Genomic DNA, 26,193 nt, shown 5'->3' with positions numbered 1-26,193 from the left:
CTAATATAACAAAACAAAGTCCACATTCATAAGAAAAAGTCTGGCACCAATCAGGACATTCTTTTAATATCAGTAAGAATGCCAAGCACAAAAACAATAAGACATCAACATTTATTCATTCAATGCTTGAACTAATATACACATTTTCTGGACTTCAAGCGTAAAAATCGGCTTTCCTCTTAGAAAAGTTGTTCTAACTGATGTTTTTAAATATTCTGAAATCACATTGTCCATTGTCACACATGTCCAGCTTGGCCACTGGTCACTAATTTTTCTCTGTAGGGAACATCTTTGTCTTCTTGACTGGCTCTTTCTTCAGGGTTAGGGCCATGGACTTGAGGTAGGAAAATTTATGTCGCTTGTAGTAGTACACTACCACCGAGAAAATGAGAAAAAGTGGTACCGCCTGCAAAGAAAGAATATGAGAATTTATAAAACCTCCTTTAAACATACTGACTATCATCAAATTGTTGACTGGGTTTATCCACACATAACCAACCAGGGTCATTTTGAAGTGGGTCTCTTTGTATCGGTTGGTACATGTGGCTACGTCACTGAACAATAAAGAGACCCTTCACATACCATCCAGAGGGGTAAAGTGTCCCGCTCCAATATACAACTACGCCAGTAATGACTGGTCTGTTTCTCAGCTCCCTGACAAACACAACTGACAAGAGTTTGGAGCTATCACTGCAGGTTTCACTACTTATTATACTAGTAAACTCAATTTATAACGTATCACTCTTATCTGTCTATGTAGACAAATACATTTTAATACCATGCTCATGAAATAAAGGTCATTACTTATTTCTGCTACAATTTGAACCTGGGACCTCCACCTGCTAGTCAGACTCTGAACTGATCAAGCCAAAGAGAAGTTCTCTCTGGCTGAGGCATAAATTGCAGCTAGTATTTACCAGGGTTACCATATAAGGCCATTACTTGGATAAGATTAACTGGATGTTGAATATCCTACAGTACCTTGATCTCTTTTTGTAAACAACACATCACTTCATTTTAATATATGGATAAAAACAACACATTCAAAAGCTTATACAAATTTTATGTTATGTTGAAACTGTGGCATGCTAGCTTTATTTGAAGGGGCTTTCCTTCCTTAAAACTATTTCAGTTTATAAAGATAAAACTATTATTGGATGACGAGCAGTGAAGTACAGGTTCACAGTTTTATATTAATATATCAGCTCAAGTCTCCAATGAATATGATTGAACTACAAAACATCTAATTTTTTTGACTATGCCCTCGGGATAAATATTACTGGTGCATATTGACAGTGTTTATATATGGTTCATGTATTTTCAGTACATTTCCAAGCTAATATTATCACTGATAAACAAACAATTCGTAAAATTTAAAAATAACAATGTAGCTTAACTACTGTTCAAATTAAGGACTTTCCCTTTAAGCACTTGACTTGTTTCCATTACCAATTCACAACCCTTCCTGCTTCAACTTCCGAGATGGTCTCATTTGTTGACAATAACACATGGTGTCAATCATCATCATCCATATAAGGACATACAGAGCTTAATAATAATGGCAACTTATGTAACGATCCTCAATTGAGAAATTGTGACCATGTCTCAGACTCTGTATTGTTGTGGTAAGATCAGCATGTATTTGCCAATCTGGACCCCAGAAAAAATCTGTTAAGAATACAAAGGGACCAGGAAGTTTGATATATTACTATAGTACCAAAAGAGTGTATGAGTTGTAATAACTCAAACCAGAGATACATCACCATGATCATTGTATACTTTATACCTACCCTGATTGCCCATATCTTCCTTTCATCAAACTCCGGCTCGCCTACCCACTTGAGGAAAGTGATGACATCTTTAGCTAACTGACTCTTTGTAGCAGGTGTTCCTGAAATTAACAAATATCACAGTTAAATATATATTTCTGAGTGTATCATATACTCTAGTCACTTTCTGTTAATCTCTGTACCTAGTCACATCTCTGCTGATCTCTGTACCTAGTCACATCTCTGCTGATCTCTGTACCTAGTCACATCTCTGTACCTAGTCACATCTCTGTACCTAGTCACATCTCTGCTGATCTCTGTACCTAGTCACATCTCTGCTGATCTCTGTACTTAGTCACATCTCTGCTGATCTCTGTACCTAGTCACATCTCTGTACCTAGTCACATCTCTGCTGATCTCTGTACCTAGTCATATCTCTGCTGATCTCTGTACCTAGTCACATCTCTGTACCTAGTCACATCTCTGCTGATCTCTGTACCTAGTCACATCTCTGCTGATCTCTGTACCTAGTCACATCTCTGCTGATCTCTGTACTTAGTCACATCTCTGCTGATCTCTGTACCTAGTCACATCTCTGCTGATCTCTGTACCTAGTCACATCTCTGTACCTAGTCACATCTCTGTACCTAGTCACATCTCTGCTGATCTCTGTACCTAGTCACATCTCTGCTGATCTCTGTACTTAGTCACATCTCTGCTGATCTCTGTACCTAGTCACATCTCTGTATCTCTCTGCTGATCTCTGTACCTAGTCATATCTCTGCTGATCTCTGTACCTAGTCACATCTCTGTACCTAGTCACATCTCTGCTGATCTCTGTACCTAGTCACATCTCTGCTGATCTCTGTACCTAGTCACATCTCTGCTGATCTCTGTACTTAGTCACATCTCTGCTGATCTCTGTACCTAGTCACATCTCTGTACCTAGTCACATCTCTGTATCTCTGTACCTAGTCACATCGCTGCTGATCTCTATACCTAGTCACATCTCTGCTGATCTCTGTACCTAGTCACATCTCTGCTGATCTCTGTACCTAGTCACATCTCTGCTGATCTCTGTACTTTGTCATATCTCTGCTGATCTCTGTACCTAGTCACATTTCTGTACCTAGTCACATCTCTGTTGATCTCTGTACCTAGTCACATCTCTGCTGATCTCTATACCTAGTCACATCTCTGCTGATCTCTGTACCTAGTCACATCTCTGCTGATCTCTGTACTTAGTCACATCTCTGCTGATCTCTGTACCTAGTCACATCTCTGCTGATCTCTGTACCTAGTCACATCTCTGCTGATCTCTGTACCACATCTCTGTACCTAGTCACATCTCTGCTGATCTCTGTACCTAGTCACATCTCTGCTGATCTCTGTACTTAGTCACATCTCTGCTGATCTCTGTACCTAGTCACATCTCTGTACCTAGTCACATCTCTGCTGATCTCTGTACCTAGTCATATCTCTGCTGATCTCTGTACCTAGTCACATCTCTGTACCTAGTCACATCTCTGCTGATCTCTGTACCTAGTCACATCTCTGCTGATCTCTGTACCTAGTCACATCTCTGCTGATCTCTGTACTTAGTCACATCTCTGCTGATCTCTGTACCTAGTCACATCTCTGTACCTAGTCACATCTCTGCTGATCTCTGTACCTAGTCACATCGCTGCTGATCTCTATACCTAGTCACATCTCTGCTGATCTCTGTACCTAGTCACATCTCTGCTGATCTCTGTACTTTGTCATATCTCTGCTGATCTCTGTACCTAGTCACATTTCTGTACCTAGTCACATCTCTGCTGATCTCTGTACCTAGTCACATCTCTGCTGATCTCTATACCTAGTCACATCTCTGCTGATCTCTGTACCTAGTCACATCTCTGCTGATCTCTGTACTTAGTCACATCTCTGCTGATCTCTGTACCTAGTCACATCTCTGTACCTAGTCACATCTCTGCTGATCTCTGTACCTAGTCACATCTCTGCTGATCTCTGTACCTAGTCACATCTCTGCTGATCTCTGTACCTAGTCACATCTCTGCTGATCTCTGTACCTAGTCACATCTCTGCTGATCTCTGTACCTAGTCACATCTCTGCTGATCTCTGTACCTAGTCACATCTCTGCTGATCTCTGTACCTAGTCACATCTCTGCTGATCTCTGTACCTAGTCACATCTCTGCTGATCTCTGTACTTAGTCACATCTCTGCTGATCTCTGTACCTAGTCACATCTCACTGGTTCTTTTGTAAAATCTTATTGAAAGTGAGTAGGCAGCAAATCACTTATGTTACAGATACAAAATATCTTGCTGTCTTATCCATTTGGATTTGCAGTCCAATAAACTAATTGGTGTCAGACCATGACTACTAATCCCTTCTGAACTGTATCTGTACATATTCAACTAACACTTTATATTCTATAAAACTAATCCCAGAGAGTTATAATACCATAAATTCAGGCTTATTAATAAATAGAGTGATAACATGTTTTTTCAAGGCAAAAGTCAGAAATCCATGTTCTCTAAGCCAGACAATGTAATACAAAATGACAGGCCTTGATAAGCTTGTAGGGGCCTCGTCTATCTCACTCACCGTCCTCATATTCTATGATGTCATTGTAAAGAGGTGGAGCCATGGCCAAAACACCTCCTGGGAAGTATGGGTTGTAATACTGGCCCTCGCCAAGTTCAAGTCCAGCTGGTGGGTCAGAATATCCAGTCAACAAAGAAAAGATATAGTCCTGAAAATGCAAATAACTCTTTGTTTATCAATGTTTTTCTAATCTTTACCATGTGCAAATTTCTGTTTTTAAAAGCCATTTGACCACAAATCATAAAATGAGGACCAATTAGTCTGCATCACTTTTTCTTAATTGCTTTTAATATCTGAAATTTGAATTGTTAGCTTATCAAATTCAAAGAGGTTCAGGTCAATTAAATAAGAATCCATTTCAGAATTGTTCATTATTTTTACACCATGAGAAAAGTACTTATATATTTTGTGCCGTACAATGTTGACCTAATTAGATACCTCTGTTCCCTCTCTCGACAACACAATGTAGGACATATCTGGAGGGGCAGCTCCGTTGTTGGCTGCTTGTGCTGCTTCTTTATTAGCATATGGTACAGGGAAAGGATCAATGACCTTTCCAGGTCGCTCAAACATGTTTCCGTCCTTGTCTGGACCATCTACTGTCATAATCTGTTGATACAATACACACAATACTGAACTAACTACAAATATACAGGTATAATAAACAGTATGGTGGGATTTTAATTCATATATATATATATATATGCTGCATGTACACTGTGTGTAAAGTTGCATGTGTATTGTGTGTGAAGCTGTATGTACATTATTGTGTGAGTTGCACATGTAGTGTGTGTGAAGTTGTACGTACATTATTGTGTGTTAGTGATACTGTGTGTTAAGTTGCACATGTAGTGTGTGTGAAGTTGTATGTACATTATTGTGTTAGTGATACTGTGTGTTAAGTTGCACATTTATTGTGTGTGAAGTTGTATGTACATTATTGTGTGTTAGTGATACTGTGTTTTAAGTCAATATACTGTAAGTTATAGAGATCTGGGGTGGTTCAGTGGCCCAGTGGTAACACATTTGACTTACACCACAATGTCCAGGATTGATTCCTGAAATGAATGTGAAAAGGTATGGGGTCACCTACCCAACCACGTGTGTTTCCCCTGAGGTACTCTAGTTTCCTCCCACAGTAAGACCACTCACACCCTTCCATCTGGGCCAACAAGAGTGACTGAGATAAGTTGGACAAACTTGTTTAACAATTGTTGTGAAATAAATAATGTATAACCTTAATTTCATATGTGAAGATATATGTGTTCTGTGTGTAAAGCTGTATGTATGTATGCTCTGGGTAAAATATGTATAAATACTGCATGTTTTTGTATCATACTTGTTAAGTTGAATAAATGTATATGGTGTGTTCAGTTGTATGTCATACTGTGTGTTAAGTCGATGTGTAATGTGTGTTCAGCTGTATTTACTGTGTGTTGATTTATATCTATAATATGTATTAGTTGTATGTGGTGTAATCAGCTCTGTGTGTAATACTGTGTGTAATGTGTGTTCAGCTGTATTTACTGTGTGTTGATTTATATCTATGTGTTAGTTGTATGTGGTGTAATCAGCTGTGTGTGTAATACTGTGTGTTCAGCTGTATTTATTGTGTGTTGATTTATATCTACAATATGTGTTAGTTGTATATGGTGTAATCAGCTCTGTGTGTACTACTGTGTGTAATGTTTGTTCAGCTGTATTTACTGTGTGTTGATTTTATATATGTGTTAGTTGTATATGGTGTAATCAGCTCTGTGTGTACTACTGTGTGTAATGTGTGTTCAGCTGTATTTACTGTGTGTTGATTTATACCTATAATATGTTTTAGTTGTATGTGGTGTAATCAGCTCTGTGTGTAATACTGTGTGTAATGTGTGTTCAGCTGTATTTACTGTGTGTTGATTTATATCTATGTGTTAGTTGTATGTGGTGTAATCAGCTATGTGTGTACTACTGTGTGTAATGTGTGTTCAGCTGTATTTACTGTGTGTTGATTTGTATCTATGTGTTAGTTGTATGTGGTGTAATCAGCTCTGTGTGTACTACTGTGTGTAATGTGTGTTCAGCTGTATTTACTGTGTGTTGATTTATATCTATGTGTTAGTTGTATGTGGTGTAATCAGCTCTGTGTGTACTACTGTGTGTAATGTGTGTTCAGCTGTATTTACTGTGTGTTGATTTATATCTATGTGTTAGTTGTATGTGGTGTAATCAGCTATGTGTGTACTACTGTGTGTAATGTGTGTTCAGCTGTATTTACTGTGTGTTGATTTATATATATGTGTTAGTTGTATATGGTGTAATCAGCTCTGTGTGTACTACTGTGTGTAATGTGTGTTCAGCTGTATTTACTGTGTGTTGATTTATATCTATGTGTTAGTTGTATATGGTGTAATCAGCTATGTGTGTAATACTGTGTGTAATGTGTGTTAAAATGCACATAATTATAAAAATGGTGTGTTAAGTTGTGTGTGTTGAGTTGTATGCATACTGTGTGTGAAGCTGAACTGACCTCGGATGCCTCTTGAGCAGCTCTCTTCGGTGACATGAATACATCTGTCATGTATCGATACCGCATGTGTTTTATACTGTGACAGGCTGCACACACCTGTTTATACACCTCATAGCCTCGTCGTACACTGAAAAGGTAAACACATCTCTCATTTATATACCTCATAACCTTATCATATGGGCTATAGGCAAAATGACATAAAGTACTTATGCAGAGCTAGAAAAAGCTGCAGATTCTAATCTTATTTGCATGAGTTAAAGAATAAGTCAACTTTACACTGATGAAATGGACATTGGAAATATTAATGTAGTATTGTTTAAATATCGGTAATAGCTTTGTTATTCTGATAAACAAAAGCATCAGTTCATCTATCAGTTGTTAACACTTCTAGACTGAGTGACCCTCGGCACATGGGACCAGATTTGGCAGAGTGCAGTAAGTACTAGTGACGACATTGCCGAGCAATGTGCAGATTTCTTTTGAAATTAATATTTTACACAAGTTTAACCTTGTTTCCACTTGATGTGATGTTCACATCACATGTATGGCCAGTTTAGAGAAAACATTATTCTTTTTTCCTACCCATGTATGTGCTATTGTCAAATTCAGGCAGAATAATGTTTACCTTGCCATATCCAGAGAAGCTAGAAAGGGTCTGTGTCCCCAGGCATAAGTAGGGGGATGTACACCATGAGCAGAAGCAGACACACCAGCAAACACAGCAGCACCTACTCCAATAGTCCCCACAACAGCTGAACCAACAGCCGCTTTCACCAGGATCTGTCACAGAAGATCAATTCACTTACCCATGAAAATAATCACTTGTATGAAATAAATGATTCAATACAATTACATGCATAAAAATACTCATACTTGTGAATTTTTATAAGCCAAAAAAATAAGAAAATTAATGTAGTCTCTGTAAACCATATCGGTTTGATAAATACATCATAAATGCTATAAATTGAGCCACTCACCGACTTCTTCTGGACATATTCCTTAAAAGTTGACGTTTCAGCCTGCAAAGGAGAAAAGATTTTCTTTCTTTCAAAATATATTCAAACTTTTTACATCTCAATGTCTAGCCCAATTAATGAGTTAGGCATCTATTCGTCGACATTTTCCCTGAGAAGTAATTCAAACTTAAATGTTAAGTGGAAATTCTGTTGATAATGGTATACATATATTTACTACTTATTTTATCTATTTTAATATATATATATATATATTAGTGCTGAAACGGTTAGCAAAATATTAACTGGTTAACCTTCTCGGACAAACCGAACAGTAACTGATTAACTGGCATTTCATGTTTAACTCTGACATTTTTGTAACTCTGCCTGTTTAGATTGCTAATGTGCATCTCTTTTGCGACCCACAATTTCTGGATAATCTTAATAAAGACAACAAATACACCTGTAGCATTTGAACATGTAACATCTTTATATTTGATTACATGGAGTTTGGCACTAGTCACAGATTTTGATAAAGGGGCCTGCCATATAGTAAAACTATGGCGATGTTTGGAATACTAAAAGGATAGCACAATCAGGATCCGGATACCCGTTCCAGCACTAATACATCAATTATCTGTTCTGACTAGAGACATTATTTAACAGAATTTAAGGCCTATAATCATCAATATCTTGCCAGTATAATCCACAGCATATGACATCCAATTCAATTTGATGATAGTGTGAAGTCAGTATTAATGCTGATGTTGATATATTATTTCTCCAAAAACAAAACCTGTGTCAATAAAATTTGTAACAAGTTGACTTATACAGAGAGTTCACAGATCACACTGAGGCATAAAATATGAATTATCACAAATTGATGTCCAGATATTGAATCTTTTTGGAAGACAGTTTCCAGACTTCATAATTTGATTAATATTTAACTAAAATAACCTATAAACTTCTTTTCTATAAGAGACAAATCTCTTTGCCATGAGAAACTGGGGAAAGGGTGTCGTAACTGTGGAGATCGAGCATAAGCCAGCTACAGGGAATTTCTCCAAAGACTGTATGGTCACTAGTTCAAAGCCCCGCAATGGCAGGGTGGGTTTTTTTATTACTCCTTCCTCTTACAGATTTGCTGCCATTGACCAATTCAAGGGTAGAAGTTATAGGAGATTATGATAATTCCTTGGAGATATTGAACCTGCATGGATTGTTGTTGTTTCAGGGTTAAAGACTTCGTGAAGGAAAGAGTAGTGTTGAAGTTAAGAGAATAGGTTTGCCTTACTAGCCTCACATGGTGGGAATTTCTCTTTACTGGAAATGTACAGAACAAAGGGCTGTTTGAATGCTGCCTAGGGCAGTGTATTTTTACTCCTTCTTATTACAGAAAGGGGATGTTCATTTCCCTTATCTATCTTGATGTTAAAACAATTTATATCACCGACTTTTTACTCTATTGAATACAGTGTATAGCCAGTGGAATATTTAGTACAATTGTCATAGGTGAGCATGAACATACCTGTCTTTTATTCTTAACCACACTATAAGCAGTTGATAAACAACAGAGGTGATAATGTTTGTGATTTTCACAAATTGTAAGACAACTAAATTAACAACTTGTGAAAAAATGTACAATGTTGTATTGGTTATTGGATGGGCCATGTAAAATAATCTGACACCTTTTTTGTTGCAATTTTAAAAGAAATGACTCTGCATTTGAGCAGCTAATTGATTAGTCAATGTGGTAACTATCTCTCAAATGCAGGAATTGTCTTGTACCCAACCTGTTGAATGTCTCAAAGACTGTTTGTATCTTACAGAGAGGGGAGTAAGCTGTTCCAGTCCACTATGGCCCTTAGCAAGTAGGAAAACATGAAAAAGTCTTTGGATGCTTGAATTAGGTGAAGACACCCCCCTAAATACCGGATAGATGGTGTAGCTATAAAGTCAGGAGTGATCTTACAGAAGACATAAATGCCATCTGCTGAGATCCATCTAACAAACCCTTTTCCCTCCAAATTAGAGAACGTTTCGATAATTTCCGACAACTTTCAGCGAAATGAAAAATAACCATGAAAATGATTTTTTTCTCGATTTCCAATCAATTTCAATGATATTCGTGATAAGTTATTAAATAAAGGCATAATCACAGGGATATGCAAGAATTGGACATAGATGAATAAGTTCTGCATCTTAGTTTTAGTGTTTGGTTAGGAAAAAATGTTGTGTAAGTTGATTGTGTAACGGTAAAATTTGTATGCCCTTGACACGAACTGGCGTAGGAGACACCAAAGTTAAGACTACGGAATCTAAAAGAACTATATATCTTTCAACTAATAAATGAATTGAAAACATTCGCAATATAGGTTTTTGTTATCAAAGATACACTAAAACCATACCTGTTGTGTTATTACATTGCTGTTGACACGTAAAAGTGCCCGTTTCGGCACCTTGCAGACTACGGCAGCCGCCATGTTGCTTTTTTACCTCAGATGTAAAAGGTATTGACAACCTTCATTTTGGAAAATTTAAAATTCACTTTTTTATACATAAAGAAATTAGTTATTTATTCTATGTTTCTCTATGCAGTGTTCAATCATATTTTCATAATTCTGATTTTTAATTAGATTTTCATGTGTAACACTTTCCGAATAGGGTATATTTTATGACGGTGTCTTAAACGTTTGAATAGCAAGTATGCATTACGTGTCACAAACGTCCATCTAAGAACTAATTTGACGCAGATTGTATACAAACGGGAAACGAAAAAGAGCTGGGAAAAGGCATTTTAATATTGTAAGCGATCACAAAAGACAGCATCATGATATAGAGCTTTCTTATTTGCAGGGTGCTCCATTTTCTTCAGTTGAGTCGGTGAATGGCTTATTTTTTTTAGTTTATTGTCTTTTTTCTACGCCATTACAAGGCCACGTTTTCGTTGTGAGTCCGCACGTCTTCGGGACATTGACGTCCCGGCAAATCGATGCCCTGACACGGGAGGAGTCATGGAGACGGAAAACCAATCAATCAATCAATCAAGCTGTGGGTCCAATTTCGGACCGGATCCCTTACATGATAAAGCTTGATTTTCATTACTAATCTTATATACCTGTTTATTGACTATGTCATCATACACAAAAAAATCCACCAATCTTTTTTGGCGGTTGTCCTGTATTCGAGTAAAAGTCCGACATTGATTCATCATACAAACAGTTACTCAAATGCAGGATCGTATGTAACACTCGAAGTTCTTTTTAAATTCATGACAAAAAAGGTGAACTGTCTTTAAACTGAATAATTCTGTTGCAAGTTTTTATGCTCACCAATTGTTTTTTTAAGGAATAAGCATATACATTGTCCATTTTCCCTTTCATGTCTAGAGCATAACTTTGTCTTGAACCTTGATTTATAAATTTGTCATACAAAGGCAATATGCAGTATACCAAATTCTTTATAAGTAATCCCTTAATTACAGTTTTTGCCCATTGTTAAAATTTCATGCCAGGAGCATAACTTTGCTTGCAATTAAACTAAGAAATGGAACGTAGTGTAAAATTATCTTTAAGTGAGATAAGAAATAAAAGTATGTCAAACAAATTAAGGAAAGGGAAAATGTTATGGTATTTTTGCATCATCATTAACTGTGAGGAGTGAAGAGCTTACAGAAAGTACAGTATATATAATTATATCAATATTGCTGGTACAGGTAGCAGTACATATGAATAGCTTTTGTTTAAAACATTTACTCTGTAACCTTACTTGGAAACTTTGCCTTAATTATGCTTGATTTTAATTCCAATTCACATCTCAAGTTTGGCATGGCCGTGCTTTTGTTTCAGACATATATACACATTTCTCAGGAGCTTTCATTGCCATTCTTAATTAGTTTCAGTCACAGACTGCATATATGTTGATTCATTGATTTTCTTATTAGTTAAAACAACACATGTCAAATTTTATTTTTTCAGTAATTAGCTGGTGAATATTGATTTTTGATCAGCTACAGCATCTAAAAGATAAACATTGCTTGTACAACCTAGAATGTAGACATAACAACTGAGTATCACTACGACATCCAGTAGTGAACTTTCGCACTTGTCATATAATTATAATCCCTAACACTTGTCTCGTCGATGTTGGCCACTTGAAACATATATGTTGAAATAGGGGCCATACTTAATCCCCTACATCCATGTGACAATCTACTCTCACAGTGTATTTCCTTACCATGTGTACTGCATGTGCATACATTACATACAAAGTTTTTGAAGAACTTGATTTTGTTGTGTACATTTTGAAACGTATTTGTAATAACAAACACTCTTATATATTTTCAGAGAAAAGAACAATGGGTATACTTTCCAACCCACAACAGCGACAGAAAATTGTTGATACGATTGCCAAATACAACAATAAGATCTGTTTCCTCTGCTATGTGGCTGGAGTAGCCTGGTTCCTGGCTCTTGCCTATCCCCCCATGAATGCTAAAAATTACTTTTCAGAAAATGCACTTTTACCAGGTAATATAAAACATCTATATGGTCGATTTTTCTTATTTTGAAATATCCTTTGGAATGAAGTTATTTATTAGGTATAGTTTTCTGTTGATGTATCTAAAATAGTGGTGTAATCTAACCACCAGACTGACCGATGGTCTAATGAGTAAACAAAGTTATATGCAGTGAGTTTTTTTTTCGTTATCAGAATTCAACTAAAAGTACAATGTTGAAAGCCAAATTCACAAAACTCCTTTTTTAAGATTCTTTTTGTTTTGATTCACAAAAACCTGTAAAAAAGGGGAAATTTTGTTTCTGCTAGATATCTGGCTAAATAAACGAGATCCAGAAGTTTTTGCACCACATATATTTTTAAAAAAAAATATGTGCAATGCTATTTACCCTCATCTTACAAATACATATTTCTGTCTAAATCTGATTCCTTACATGAGATTGATTATTGTTTTTTTCTCTTTTCCTGTCCCTTCCTTTTTCCTAAGTTTCTGATAAGTTTACAAACCCTCCAGATTAACGTGTATTATAGAATGTTGATGATGAAGTATTGATGTCATGATGATAATGATGATGATGATGATGATGATGATGATGATGATGATGTTACATATTAATGTGAAAATCTCCAAAAAAAAAACAAAAAATAAAATAAAAATGAAATACCATTCTACAACTGATCTGCAGAGGACACCATCATTTTTGAAGTTGGTACAATTCACAATTAATTTTCTTAAACATTGTGGCATAGTTGGCAGGAGCCTACAGAGGGATTTCAAAGCATTGTGACAATGGAAGTATGTGTTTGGTGTTACAACGGGTGCATTTCAGTGTGGAAATCCTGTTCTAAGAGAATTGATGGCAATGGGTGGCAGGATATTGAGGTTATTCTATTTACAAAATTGGTTTGGTCAGAGGTGAAATTTCAAGAGTTTAGCCCTAAATAAATATTCTGTAATAAAGAAATGATGAAAGTGAATTTAAGAAAATTATATGTCATATTCACCTTCTGGTGAGTATAATTTAAAGTATGACTTGCTAGGAGATGTAGTAACACATAATACTATTTTCTTGTCCAGGTCTTGTGGAAAATGAGTTTTACTCAAGTGCAGATATCAAGACTTACATAGAAGAATATAGAGCTGAGCTTAAAAAAGATGCAAGGTAAGAATTTTGATAAGTTTTAGGTCCTCTGATCGCAGGGTCGTACGTCGTCCGTCGTAAACATTTTCAACTTCTTCTCCAGTTCTACAAGTCTCATTGAGCTGAAACTTAATTGAAATGATCCTGACGTGATCCTGACCAAAGTTTGTTAATTTTGGGTTGGTCCAAAATCCAACATGGCCGACATCTTGAAAACACATTTTAGACTTCTTCTCAAGTTCAAAATTTGAAATCTTGTATTTTATGTCAGATGACCGTTAAGGCCCATGGGCCTCTTGTTATGAATTCTTATGAGTCCATAAAAAATGTAACTGTTAAGAGTATTTATATATATGTATTTTAGACGTTTAAACTCACATATTGAAAATGAACTGAGGCATCTCTGGTGCATCTGTTAAGGGTGAAACATATTATTTGGATTGAATTTTTTCCTCGCTAACATATGAAATCCAGGTAAATCATGTAGGAAGAATTACAAATGGTACAGTTAATGACAAAATGATTTTGAGATGATGATTAAATAAAATAAAGAAGACTATGAGTTTATATTACAATAAGCCACGGGACCAAGACATCTTAAAGACAGGGGTGGGCTTATTACACGAATAAGTTTATCCTACATTAAGCCAAGAGGACCAACATATCTTTAAAGCAGGGAGTAGACTTATTTCAACAATATCACAAGACCACTACTTGGTTTTTCACTTAAAGGGGTGGTCTTATTAGAGGACGATATAAAAGTATTGCTTAATATATGCACAGCTCTGACTTATTAAATATGATAACGGAAGAATGAAAAAATATATCGTTGACGACCTGTACATCATAAATTAAAATCTAAAGTTGGTGGCATCAATAACTGTTATGAGTGAAAGTGTGTTTATTTGTATTTATATAGGAAGGTACCAAGAGAGTGGGTTTATGAGAAGCTGAGATCCATAGGCCTGGATACCTACATCCATAACTACAGCATCCGCTACCCTCTCGGGATTACCAAAGATAAGGTAAATATAACTTACTGATAAGCATCCTCGATACTCCAGGGGATACGATCACTACATCCTGTATACTCCAGGGGTTACGATCACTACATCCTGTATACTCCAGGGGTTACGATCACTACATCCTGTATACTCCAGGGGTTACGATCACTACATCCTGTATAATCCAGGGGTTACGATCACTACATCCTGTAAACTCCAGGGGTTACGATCACTACATCCTGTAAACTCCAGGGGTTACGATCACTACATCCTGTAAACTCCAGGGGTTACGATCACTACATCCTGTAAACTCCAGGGGTTACGATCACTACATCCTGTAAACTCCAGGGGTTACGATCACTACATCCTGTATACTCCAGGGGTTACGATCACTACATCCTGTATACTCCAGGGGTTACGATCACTACATCCTGTATAATCCAGGGGTTACGATCACTACATCCTCAATACTCCAGGGTTTACTCTCTGCAACATGGAAGATGTCATGGCAAAATTGAAATCAAAGTAATTTGATTGGTTCCAGGAGGAAAAAAAATGAGCAATCATATGATGATACGCTCCTTTTGAAGATTACAAAGAAGCGACACCCAACTTCAAAGTCATTACAATGTACTGTTTCGAGATCTCAAGATTTGTTTGATGTACAACAAAGGATCAAACTAGTCTTTTCCTCTTGTCCAGAAGGTGTCACACATGGAACCTTCAATTTTGCCATGACATGTTCCAGGGTTGCAGAGAGTGAAAACGATCTTAAACCCTGGAGTATTGAGGATGACTGATAAGTTTTTACTGGTGAAATGTGTAGCTGTGGAACTTCTATATCACCATATCAGATTAAAATATTACATGTGACATAGACAATCTTGTTTGAAATAAGCCCATATCCATATTTTAGGCTACTGGTACATGTACAGAAATTATCTTTATATAAAACATCAGTGTTGCATTGAATTCAAATAAGATATTGTAAATTCCTATACTTTTGTGGGGTTCATTTTTCATGGTGTTTCAAAAATTTTATGATTATTTCAGGATGCTTGATTTCATGAATAAGTATAGCTCAATAATTCTACTAAAAACGATTGAAAATAAATCCACCACAAAAATGAATGATTTTGCAGTAAAATTATTTTTTTATGATTCAAACATTAAGTCACCAGGGTAAGTACTATTACACAAGAAAGTCTAGAATTGTGACATTACTTTCTGTTTCTGAAGATTTAACTACTAACATGTCAAAGTGTACTTACTTTGTGGCAATTCAGAAATTTTAAAATTCAAAGATGTATGAAATAAAAAAAAAATGTAGTGGAATCAACTTTGTGTACAAACACAGAAACTAAGTGATTTTTAGGACACAGATATACAGAGTCCAGGACTCATGCTTTCCCTTTGGGAACCCAATATATCTCTTGAAATAATGATAATATTCTTGTTCTTGTTCTGGACTTTGAAATATCAGGCTTGAAACTCTTAATTTCTGTTATGAATACATTATTGTGTGACAAGGAGTAAACCTTTGTCAAGCTTAAGATCCAGAATTATACTGCAAAATAGAAAAATCCATTGAGGTTACAAGGGGAACTAACTCCTATTATCTTAACATGTAATAGATTTGCACACAGTTCTCTATTGTGATAATTAGGTACATATGACTTTCAACTTATGCAGTGTAGCATAATTAGGTCCATATGACCTTCACCTTGAACAGTGAAGAAAAACTAGGTCCATATGACCTTCACCTTGAACAGTGAAGAAAAGCTAAGTCCATGTGACCTACACCTTTTACTGTGTAACATAACTAGGTCCAAATGACCTTCACCTTGTACAGCGTAGCATAATTAGGTCCATATGACCTTTACCTTTTATACTGTACCTCAGTAAGGGCACCGTGACCTTCACTTTAATGTCAGCGGTGGATATAGGTACTTCAAAGTCAGTGGTGGAGAAATATTTATATGGTGTTTCAGATGGTCCCAGGACAGAATGTGTATGGCATTCTGCGTGCTCCAAGGGCAGCAAGTAACGAAGCCCTGGTTATGTCATCGCCACTGAGGGCGAAGGAATCGGACCTGACATCGACAACAGGGGGCATCGCAGTCATGCTGGCCATAGCAAGGTTCTTCAGACGTATGTACAGCTATGTACTGTATTTGCTTGAAAACAAGCCAATCCACATCTGTTGTGGTTATGGTAAATAGGCAGATAAGGGCTATGTTATTGTGCTTTAATAAGCCCTTCCCACAATCACAGGCTATGTGTAAATACATATGTATGGTAGTAACATCAGTAGTTGGACAATACAGGGTTCATACCCACAAGTTTTAAAAAGTTTTGAAAAGTTTTCTGTATAAAATGATGTATAGCTAACACATTTTTTGTCTCTCTTTGCTTTTAAAACTAAATTAGCTTTGTTGACTCAGAGTCTATTTTACATACCATTGTCAATGGTTTTTATTTCAGAGAAGACTTACTGGGCCAAAGATATCATTTTCTTGTTTACGGACCATGAACAGATCGGCATTCAGGCGTGGTTGGATGGTTACCATGACATTGAAGCTGAATGTAGGTCATAAATTTCCTTTAAAATTTGTTGATCTCAGCATTCGCATCAACAATACAAAGTTGTGTTTAACTCAGGTTCTCAGTAAGTCACACATCAACAATACAAAGTTGTGTTTAACTCAGGTTCTCAGTAAGTCGCACATCAACAATACAAAGTTGTGTTTAACTCAGGTTCTCAGTAAGTCACACATCAACAATACAAAGTTGTGTTTAACTCAGGTTCTCAGTAAGTCACACATCAACAATACAAAGTTGTGTTTAACTCAGGTTCTCAGTAAGTCGCACATCAACAATACAAAGTTGTGTTTAACTCAGGTTCTCAGTAAGTCGCACATCAACAATACAAAGTTGTGTTTAACTCAGGTTCTCAGTAAGTCGCACATCAACAATACAAAGTTGTGTTTAACTCAGGTTCTCAATAAGTCACACATCAACAATACAAAGTTGTGTTTAACTCAGGTTCTCAGTAAGTCACACATCAACAATACAAAGTTGTGTTTAACTCAGGTTCTCAGTAAGTCGCACATCAACAATACAAAGTTGTGTTTAACTCAGGTTCTGAGGTCAGCAGGTTCTGATTGATGTCTCGGAATTTTTTATGACTTGATTACAAATACAGGTTTACTTTTAACTTCAGGCTGAGAAAGACATTTATCTATATATGTATTATCAATGTTTTAAGTTGATATTATCATACTCACTGAGGAATGAAGACAACACCTTTACTTTCGTGCAGATTCAGAGTGTTCATGATACTTGTCACTTGGATACCACCCAGTTTGCAAGGTGATCGAGGAATAGAGACAAATTACGTAGGACATCAATAGCAACACGTTCAGAATAAGTTGGTGTTTATTTTATTTGTATATAGACCAGTTTCGCCCAGAACTTTACGTTCTTCATCAGGTTCAAAAATGTACTAAGATCCAACTTGATCTGTGATTGTTGTTATTGATATTCTGCATTGTTGTAATAATTTTTTAAATACTTATTTGCAGAATAGTTTAGAGATAATTTCAGTGTTATTTACACACAAATACAAAAAAATGAAAAGTCAGTAAAGATTGAAATATTTTAAGAAAATAATATTGTAACTTTATTTGTATAGATATACAGCCGGGTGAGTTGATGGGTCACAGTGGTCAGATTCAGGCAGCTCTGAACCTGGAAATCCCTGCTGGAAACATTCTCAGTTACAATGTGAAGATTGAAGGACTAAATGGCCAACTGCCAAATCTCGACTTCTTTAACCTGGTGGTTAGGTTGTGTAAGAGGGAAGGTGTTGATGTTACTCTTCATAAGCAGGTAAAGCCTCTGGCTGATCTCAGATGTATTTCTTTGGTCAGAATTTTCACTTGTCAGTCATAGAACATCGTGTAACTTTGTACCACTGTGGAACAGTTGTAACGCATTTCCATTTCATCTAGACTGGGGTTTGGTACCTAGACTGGGGTTTGGTGCCCACTCCTACGTTAAAATGTATGACGTCACCTGGCCGACCATGTGGGTTTTCCCCAAGAGTGATTGATATAAGCTATAATTTAAAGTTGATATTAAGAGGGAAAAAAACTCAAATAATAGGCTGATAATCAACTTTCTCAACGTAAAAATAAAACTCACTGTGACACAACTTGGAGTAAATATGTAGGATTCTATATGTCATAAGAAAACTCACTGTAACACAACTTTGAGTAAATATGTAGGATTTTATATGTCATAAGAAAACTCACTGTAACACAACTTTGAGTAAATATGTAGGATTCTATATGTCATAAGAAAACTCACTGTAACACAACTTGGAGTAAATATGTAGGATTTTATATGTCATAAGAAAACTCACTGTAACACAACTTTGAGTAAATATGTAGGATTCTATATGTCATAAGAGAGTTTATTAAAGACTGGTATCCTGTCAGAATTTAACACATACAATACACATATGTGTCAAATTCTATTACATAAAACACATTTTTTAGGAGATAAAAGATAAATTATTTTTCTATCATACACACACTTGTGTCTTATTTGTTGATATGGTATGGGTGTGTTACATTTGAGATCTGGCACAATAACTCAACTCAGTACCAGCTCAGCTGGAATTTTTTGTAATCGACCATATCAGGTCAAATCTTGAATTTACGTTATTAAGGCCACTCAAACCAAAACTTTTGTCAAACCATGGTCCCCTTTTTTCATCATAATAGAGAGAAAATTTAAAGTAATTTTAGTTAATTTTTATGTAATTTTCTATATGAAATAATTTTCTGTGTGAAATAATTTTTTGTTTGAAATAATTCAACCGTAAGCATTGTTGTCATTAGATAGCAGTTTGATGTTATTGTAATTAAGATACTTATCCACTCCTGACATCTTAAACATAGGGCTGATAAAAAGGACGATTTTTATACGCCTGTCGAAAGACGGTCGTATTATGGTATGGCGCTGTCTGTCCGTCTGTCCGGCATAAACTTTTATTTGTCCGGAGATCTCCTTCTACATTTTTCAGCTGATCTTTATGAAACTTGGTAGGCTTAATCACCATGATATGAAGTTGTGTTTTCCTGAACGGGGTTTTGATTAGACAATTTGAACAAGAGTTAGGCCCCTTTGTTTATTTCACTATAGAAATCTTGTCCGGAGATCTCCTACATTTTTCAGCCGATCTTTATGAACCTTGGTTGGCTTGATCACCATGATATGAAATTGTGTTTTCCTGAACGGGGTTTTGATTAGATGATTTCAATAAGAGTTATTCCCCTTTGCTGTTTTGGATATTCACTGGCGTATTTTGTTCCACTTTGCGGTACTCTTGTTATAAAAAAAAATTCTGAGCCCTACATTTAAGATGTCAGAAGTGGGTAAGCATCCTAATCTTAATGCCATCAAACTGCTCTCTAATCACAGTGATTCCAAGTAAACGTAGAATTTTATTTTATAAAAAGAATTGTCAATTTATCAGCAATTTCGTTTTAATATGTTGGCATTACATATATGTATGTACTAAAACTTCTGTCAACATTATCATCACCATTTTGGGTTACAACAATAAAAACAGATGAGATTTGTATTAAAACTCAGATGACTGTTTAAACCCATAGGCCTCTTTTGTTTTCTCTCACCAGAATGACCCATTTCTGTGGAACACATTACCAGGCTACCGAAGTTCTCTGAGTAATATGATGCAGATGATGTGGACTCAGGCAAGTGGTATCAGCTCCGGTAACCATGGTCTTTTCCTTAGGTATCACATCGAGGCTCTGACACTAGAGGGCATCGCAGCAAAGAAAGGTCAACTTAGAGGTCTTGAAAAGGCTGGAAGGTAATGTCATACAGAAATGTAATCAGCATAAAAATCTCCCTAGATTAAAGCCATTAGGATTTAACTCAATCATCATCCTTTAAATAGAATTCATGAATAATAAGAAATTTTGTCAGTTCAGTTTTCCAAAGATAGATACGTTCAACCAACTTTTTTTTGATGACCAACTTTACATATCACAGCTGCCCTGCAGGTAAAATGTAAGAATTATACAAATGGCATGATTATAAAAGACAATATTTAATTTGTTATGTTTCTTCTCTTTGCTAAAGACCTTTTTTTCCCCTGGCCCTTGATACTACATCACTTTTGGACCTTTCAAATATCCACCCAGTGAAGAAAGGTTAAGCGTGGTAACCTAGCAAAATGACAAATTAAAGAATTAATTAATAAACAGATCTTTATGCTTTCTGTTCATCACTCAACAGTGAATGGGATGCACAGGGACACTGAACGGGTGCATTATCATTCTTTTATGTCAATGTTTAGACATTTCAGCATGATAGCACTATAAATGTTCCCATCAGTGGCCCTATTATTCATGAACACCATCATCATGTGATTCTTCCTGCTTTTTCAAAATTGTAAATCCTAAACAAACAGACAAACAAACATCACAACATTTTTGTGGCAATCTACTTTTCAAAAGCAGACTTTGGTTTTTAATCTTTTATTTTTTAACACTTTAACCATTCTTTATCGTCCTTAATGTAATTCCTAGCAATGATTTGATTGATGATAGCAGATTTGTTTCAGTCACCAAATTTCTGAAAGGAAATTGTACAAATGAGAAATCTGGTTTACATTGAAAATGCAGACAGGAATAAAACAAATTGAAGGATAAATCGTGTATGTTTTTATTTCCAGGGTAATTGAAGGAGTGTTTAGAAGTCTAAACAATCTACTTGAACGATTTCATCAATCTTTCTTCTTCTACATTCTTCCCACAACTTCCAATTACATCTCCATTGGTATCTACATGCCTCCATTCGGTCTGATCTGTGCTGCTGGTCTCATCAAAATATCCTTTTCAATGGTGTGCAGTTTTGTCAAGAAATGGGGTTGTTGGGATGTATATTGTTAACCATGTTGTCCTGTCTTGTCTGCTGTCCTGAATCACTTTAATCACCCCCTGTACAGTTAATTAATTCTCTGTTCGGTTTTACGTGAAAACTAGAACACATCAAAGAGTATTATTTAGTGTTCTGGCTGAGAAATATGTGACAAATTGTTTTCTCAAACAAGCACGGGATATTTGAAAACAAGAGTAAAACTTTAGTCAAGCATCTTTGAGACAAATTTTTTGTAACAATGGAGATAGTATACTGATAGTATACTTAATGATGTAAGTTACTGGGTTCTTAGTTTCATGGTTTCAACCTATGACACTCTTTCAGGAATAGCCCAAGGTCAAGGCCAAAGTCACACTTTATGCTATATATAGAAAATCATCCACTGATTCAACATGGAAACTAATTACACTTGGCGGAGGGGGCATTTATGTCTTACAGACATTTTCTAGATTTTCATCTGTTGTGCTTCCTGTTGTATTTTATTTTTATGGTTTGTCGCTCGACACAAACAGCCAGAAGAATTTAACGTTACCCAGTATACTATGTGCTAAATAAGTGGTATCCTGTAAAAGTAAAATATTGCAGTTAGTTATTCTTCCTGATATTGGTGTAAGCAATCGCTCTTTGGGTAGCGCTCTCTGCTCGGGAGGACGAAAATAAAGAAATAACCAAGAAAGAGGAGACAGATGATGAACAGGATGACACCAAAGAGAGCACGGACAAGGAAAACACTGGGGAGGAGAGAGAGAATAGTCTGGCCGAGGACATTAAAGACAAGAGTAAGGATGAAGAGGAGCTGCTGAGACGCCTTAAAGAAACCCTTGGGGAGGAAGATGTGGGCAGTCTCAACCCTGATAAACAACAGCAGTTACAGGACCTGCTGGACGATGTCGCGGTGAGAACATAGATAATCATTTATCAACACAAAAAAATGAAAACAATGTTTTAAAAATTGTTTTCAAATGAATAAGAAAAAGAAAGGAAAGAAGGTCAAGAGCACAGATGTGCTCAGTGACCCTTCAGTTAGATGACCTATTGCAATCTCCTTTTGTCCGGTGTCGTCCGGCGTCTTTCGTAAACATTTTCAACTTCTTCTCAAGTTCTACTTGTCTCATTGACCTGAAACTTACCTGAAATGATCGTGACATGATCCTGACCAAAGTTTGTTAATTTCGGGTTGGTCCGAAATCCAGCATGGCGGCAATCTTTAAAATCATTTTTGACTTCTTCTCAAGTTCAAAATTTGAAATCTTGTATTTTATGTCAGATGACTGTCAAGGCCCATGGGCCTCTTGTTCATTACATGTTTTCTCGTGCAAGAGCCTCATACATATTTTATTATGTTTTCTTTTAAGAGTTTGTTTCAAACTTTAAACCAACGCCCCCCCCATTTCCAAATTAATTTAGAATTTGATATCTATAGTTTTCTCTCCCTGTAGGAGCCTCACACACAGTATTTTGTTTTTACACCCGTAGGAGCCCCCAACTGGATTACTGTCAATCCTTCCCTTGATCCTGATTTCCATGTTGATGGGTGTACTCTCCTATACTGGCCCGGAGTTTATCACCAGTGTGGCGCCACCTATCCGTATGAAGATTGACGATGTGATTGCATTTGGACTGATGGCATTATTCACTGCCTCCTTATTGTTTCCTCGAATGGTGGGAAGGTTTGTACATTCCATATTTACCCAGAAATGAGCAACCATATATGTGTGTAATAATTAATATTCAATAACTTTACAAACCTATATATTTTAGATAACCTCTTTGAGAAATGTTTCAAATAAATGGCCTGATAAGCTACAACTCAAGATTGTTGACCATAGAGTTGATGGAAATAGGAAATCAGGATTGTTCGCATAAATGACCTTGACCCTCATTTGAGGTCACAGGGATCAGTTACATAAAAATGTAATTGAATGGCCATCATTGGGAAGAATTAAATGATAAATTTGATATCTTCACAGTAAAGGACATGTAAATACCACAAAACTAAAATTGATTTTGTATTCCAATAAACAATATACAAGTGTTTTTATTGTATCATCTAGTTGTACATCTACCACTTAGGGAGGCTGTCCTTTTTATTTTCTTTCCACCACAGTTTTTCATTGTTTTTTTTAATCACATCAATCATCAATTCCACAAGTAGAGCAGCAAGCACTAACAGTAATAACCTAAGTTACTGTTTACTGGGCCTTTAGCTCCGTGAAGCGTGTTACAGGGCCTCTAGCTCCGTGAAGCGTGTTACAACCACATACAAATAACCTAAGTTACTGTTTACTGGGCCTCTAGCTCCGTGAAGCGTGTTACAACCACATACAAATAACCTAAGTTACTGTTTACTGGGCCTCTAGCTCCGTGAAGCGTGTTACAACCACATACAAATAACCTAAGTTACTGTTTACTGGGCCTCTAGCTCCGTGAAGCGTGTTACAACCACATACAAATAACCTAAGTTACTGTTTACTGGGCCTCTAGCTCCGTGAAGCGTGTTACAACCACATACAAATAACCTAAGTTACTGTTTACTGGGCCTCTAGCTCCGTGAAGCGTGTTACAACCACATACAAATAACCTAAGTTACTGTTTACTGGGCCTCTAGCTCCGTGAAGCGTGTTACAACCACATACAAATAACCTAAGTTACTGTTTACTGGGCCTCTAGCTCCGTGAAGCGTGTTACAACCACATACAAATACTGTGGAGACTTTCAAGTCAAAGTTTAATATTTTGAGTAAAAATTATTTGATTATAACAAAATCCTCACCATACAGACAAGTTTCACGGTAACAGTCACAAGCAAATGAGGCTTGTTTGGTGATTGGTAGGAGCCAAAGGCCACAGCTCAAAATAAAGTAGATTGATATTGATATGACCCTTAGAATTGTTCAACAGATTTCAACTTCCAGATAAATTTATCGTCTACAAGAGAGAAAATCAAGCTGATGGTGTTAAAATTGAATTGGGCCCATCCCCCACCTGGAAAGTGTGAAATGTGTCCATTCCCTATAATGGTACATAGGTAAACTAGGAAAAGAATAAAAAGAAAATCCTAACTTATTTGTCGTACACAATAGTCTTAGTGACAGACCAACCTAGCAATGGCTGAATTGAAATTATTGGATAATGGAGGTTATGTTGTATAGAGTTTTATTTTGTTTTTCTGATGATAGGAAATCAGATCATGCCAAGAATCTAGCATTTGATTGGGAGCTGCTGAAGAGCCTGGCACTTATATTCCAATCTCTGGTTCTCTTCTCTATATCTCTAATGAATATCTCCCTGGCATTCTTCTTGGCCGTCGTTCTGGTGCCCGTCACTGTCATTGTACACCCCACACATAGCAGGTAAGTTTTTACAGTATTAAGTTTATAAATGGTGTGCAACATTTGTATATGTGATATAAAGTTTTTATTCTGGTAGCCTTGAGTTTAAGTTTCCCTGTTGACAGCTGTTAATGTCTAATGAAACAAGCACATAATTTATCTGCATGAAATTTTCCGATTTATGAAATTCAATTAGAAATAATATACACAAAGTTAATATGTGAAGACACATTTGTGAAGCTCTATGAACTTGTAGATGTATTGGTTACACCATTGATGAACCATGTCTATAATAGCACACCCAGCACTCAAAGAACATAGACATCAATTGCAGCTCAATAGAATGCTTACAAATTTCTTTGTCTTGCAATAAGCTTTGAGACGAATTATTTTGTGAAGGCTGCCCCAGGGCTTATTCATGGTTTATGATCTTTTGAGGCATCAGATCTGTCTATTGAAGTATCATGCGCTTAAACATTGTAGTAAGAAATTAATCCTGATGTATGATCTAATCCAGAAGCTGTTGTATTTCTGATGTGTGTTTCAGGATGTTAAATCTGATCCAGAAAGCTGTTGTATTTCTGATGTGTGTTTCAGGATGTTAAATCTGATCCAGAAAGCTGTTGTATTTCTGATGTGTGTTTCAGGATGTTAAATCTGATCCAGAAAGCTGTTGTATTTCTGATATCTCCGGCTTCCATGGTACTAGCAGCGGCCATGATTTCCTGTATTGGGGAGAAGTCGACATTCCTTGGGATGATGGGATTATCTTGGGATACAACTAAACATGGCCTACTCCTCACCATCATTGACAATTATTTCTTCTCCAGCTGGATGTATCCCTTCTTCAGTCTCCTCATCCTTCCCAACTGGCTCTTCTTCTGGGGTATTATACACTGTCAACTCCCTAAATCTACATCGTAATTTACAAACCCTAACACTGAAAACTTATACCTTGTCAACAATCTACAACATAGTCAACACAACAAGGCCCACACCCAGTACACACTATGAGTGCGTCATTCTCAACACTTCAAATATTGAGTGTAATTTACATTTGATGGAGCAATTATACAATTTGTTTGATCTGTTGTGTCTGATAGAAGTTTAAACTTAAATATCATAATATAAATTGATTCCAACATTAGTTTGGAGGTGAAAGTACGACTGCCATATTTGCATTACATGTGTTGTTTATATATTTATCCTCATGTCATGTTTAAAGAAAAAACACATTATCATAACTCAGGTTAGTGTTGAAAGTCTGTGGGACGTTTGTATTTATTTATGATAGGATGTTGATGTTGTATTAGTTTTGTAGTAAAAATGTTTCTCTGTAACAACTGCTAGCAGTAGAGTGCCATCCCTGACA

The 26,193-nt window shown here is 36.3% G+C and overlaps 2 protein-coding genes across 2 annotated transcripts; one reads left to right on the top strand and one right to left on the bottom strand.

The window, feature by feature from the left end:
* Nucleotides 1–46: 46 nt before the first annotated feature.
* Nucleotides 47–10,338, bottom strand: LOC132559500 (cytochrome c1, heme protein, mitochondrial-like). The gene is made up of 8 exons (XM_060224126.1): nucleotides 10,257–10,338; nucleotides 7,873–7,914; nucleotides 7,521–7,675; nucleotides 6,896–7,022; nucleotides 4,819–4,989; nucleotides 4,381–4,528; nucleotides 1,791–1,891; nucleotides 47–406 (listed from the first exon to the last, which is right to left on the bottom strand). The coding sequence occupies exons 1-8, from the start codon at nucleotides 10,329–10,331 to the stop codon at nucleotides 266–268; spliced, it is 960 nt and encodes a 319-aa protein (XP_060080109.1). The 5' UTR covers nucleotides 10,332–10,338; the 3' UTR covers nucleotides 47–265.
* A 1,867-nt stretch (nucleotides 10,339–12,205) lies between these two features.
* On the top strand, nucleotides 12,206–25,882 carry LOC132559518 (glycosylphosphatidylinositol anchor attachment 1 protein-like). Its single transcript, XM_060224146.1, has 12 exons — nucleotides 12,206–12,377; nucleotides 13,445–13,529; nucleotides 14,428–14,533; nucleotides 16,504–16,663; nucleotides 16,997–17,098; nucleotides 18,207–18,403; nucleotides 20,221–20,417; nucleotides 21,285–21,436; nucleotides 22,102–22,385; nucleotides 22,967–23,160; nucleotides 24,669–24,842; nucleotides 25,469–25,882. The coding sequence occupies exons 1-12, from the start codon at nucleotides 12,206–12,208 to the stop codon at nucleotides 25,743–25,745; spliced, it is 2,100 nt and encodes a 699-aa protein (XP_060080129.1). The 3' UTR covers nucleotides 25,746–25,882.
* The last annotated feature ends 311 nt before the right edge of the window (nucleotides 25,883–26,193 follow it).

This window comes from Ylistrum balloti, unplaced genomic scaffold (assembly GCF_031769215.1).
Source record: "Ylistrum balloti isolate Yb309-2 unplaced genomic scaffold, AGI_CSIRO_Ybal_v1 Utg370928, whole genome shotgun sequence".
In the NCBI taxonomy this organism is placed as follows: Eukaryota; Metazoa; Mollusca; class Bivalvia; order Pectinida; family Pectinidae; genus Ylistrum; species Ylistrum balloti.
Note: the sequence above shows the minus strand (reverse complement) of the source record. Positions and strands in the feature narration are given on the sequence as shown.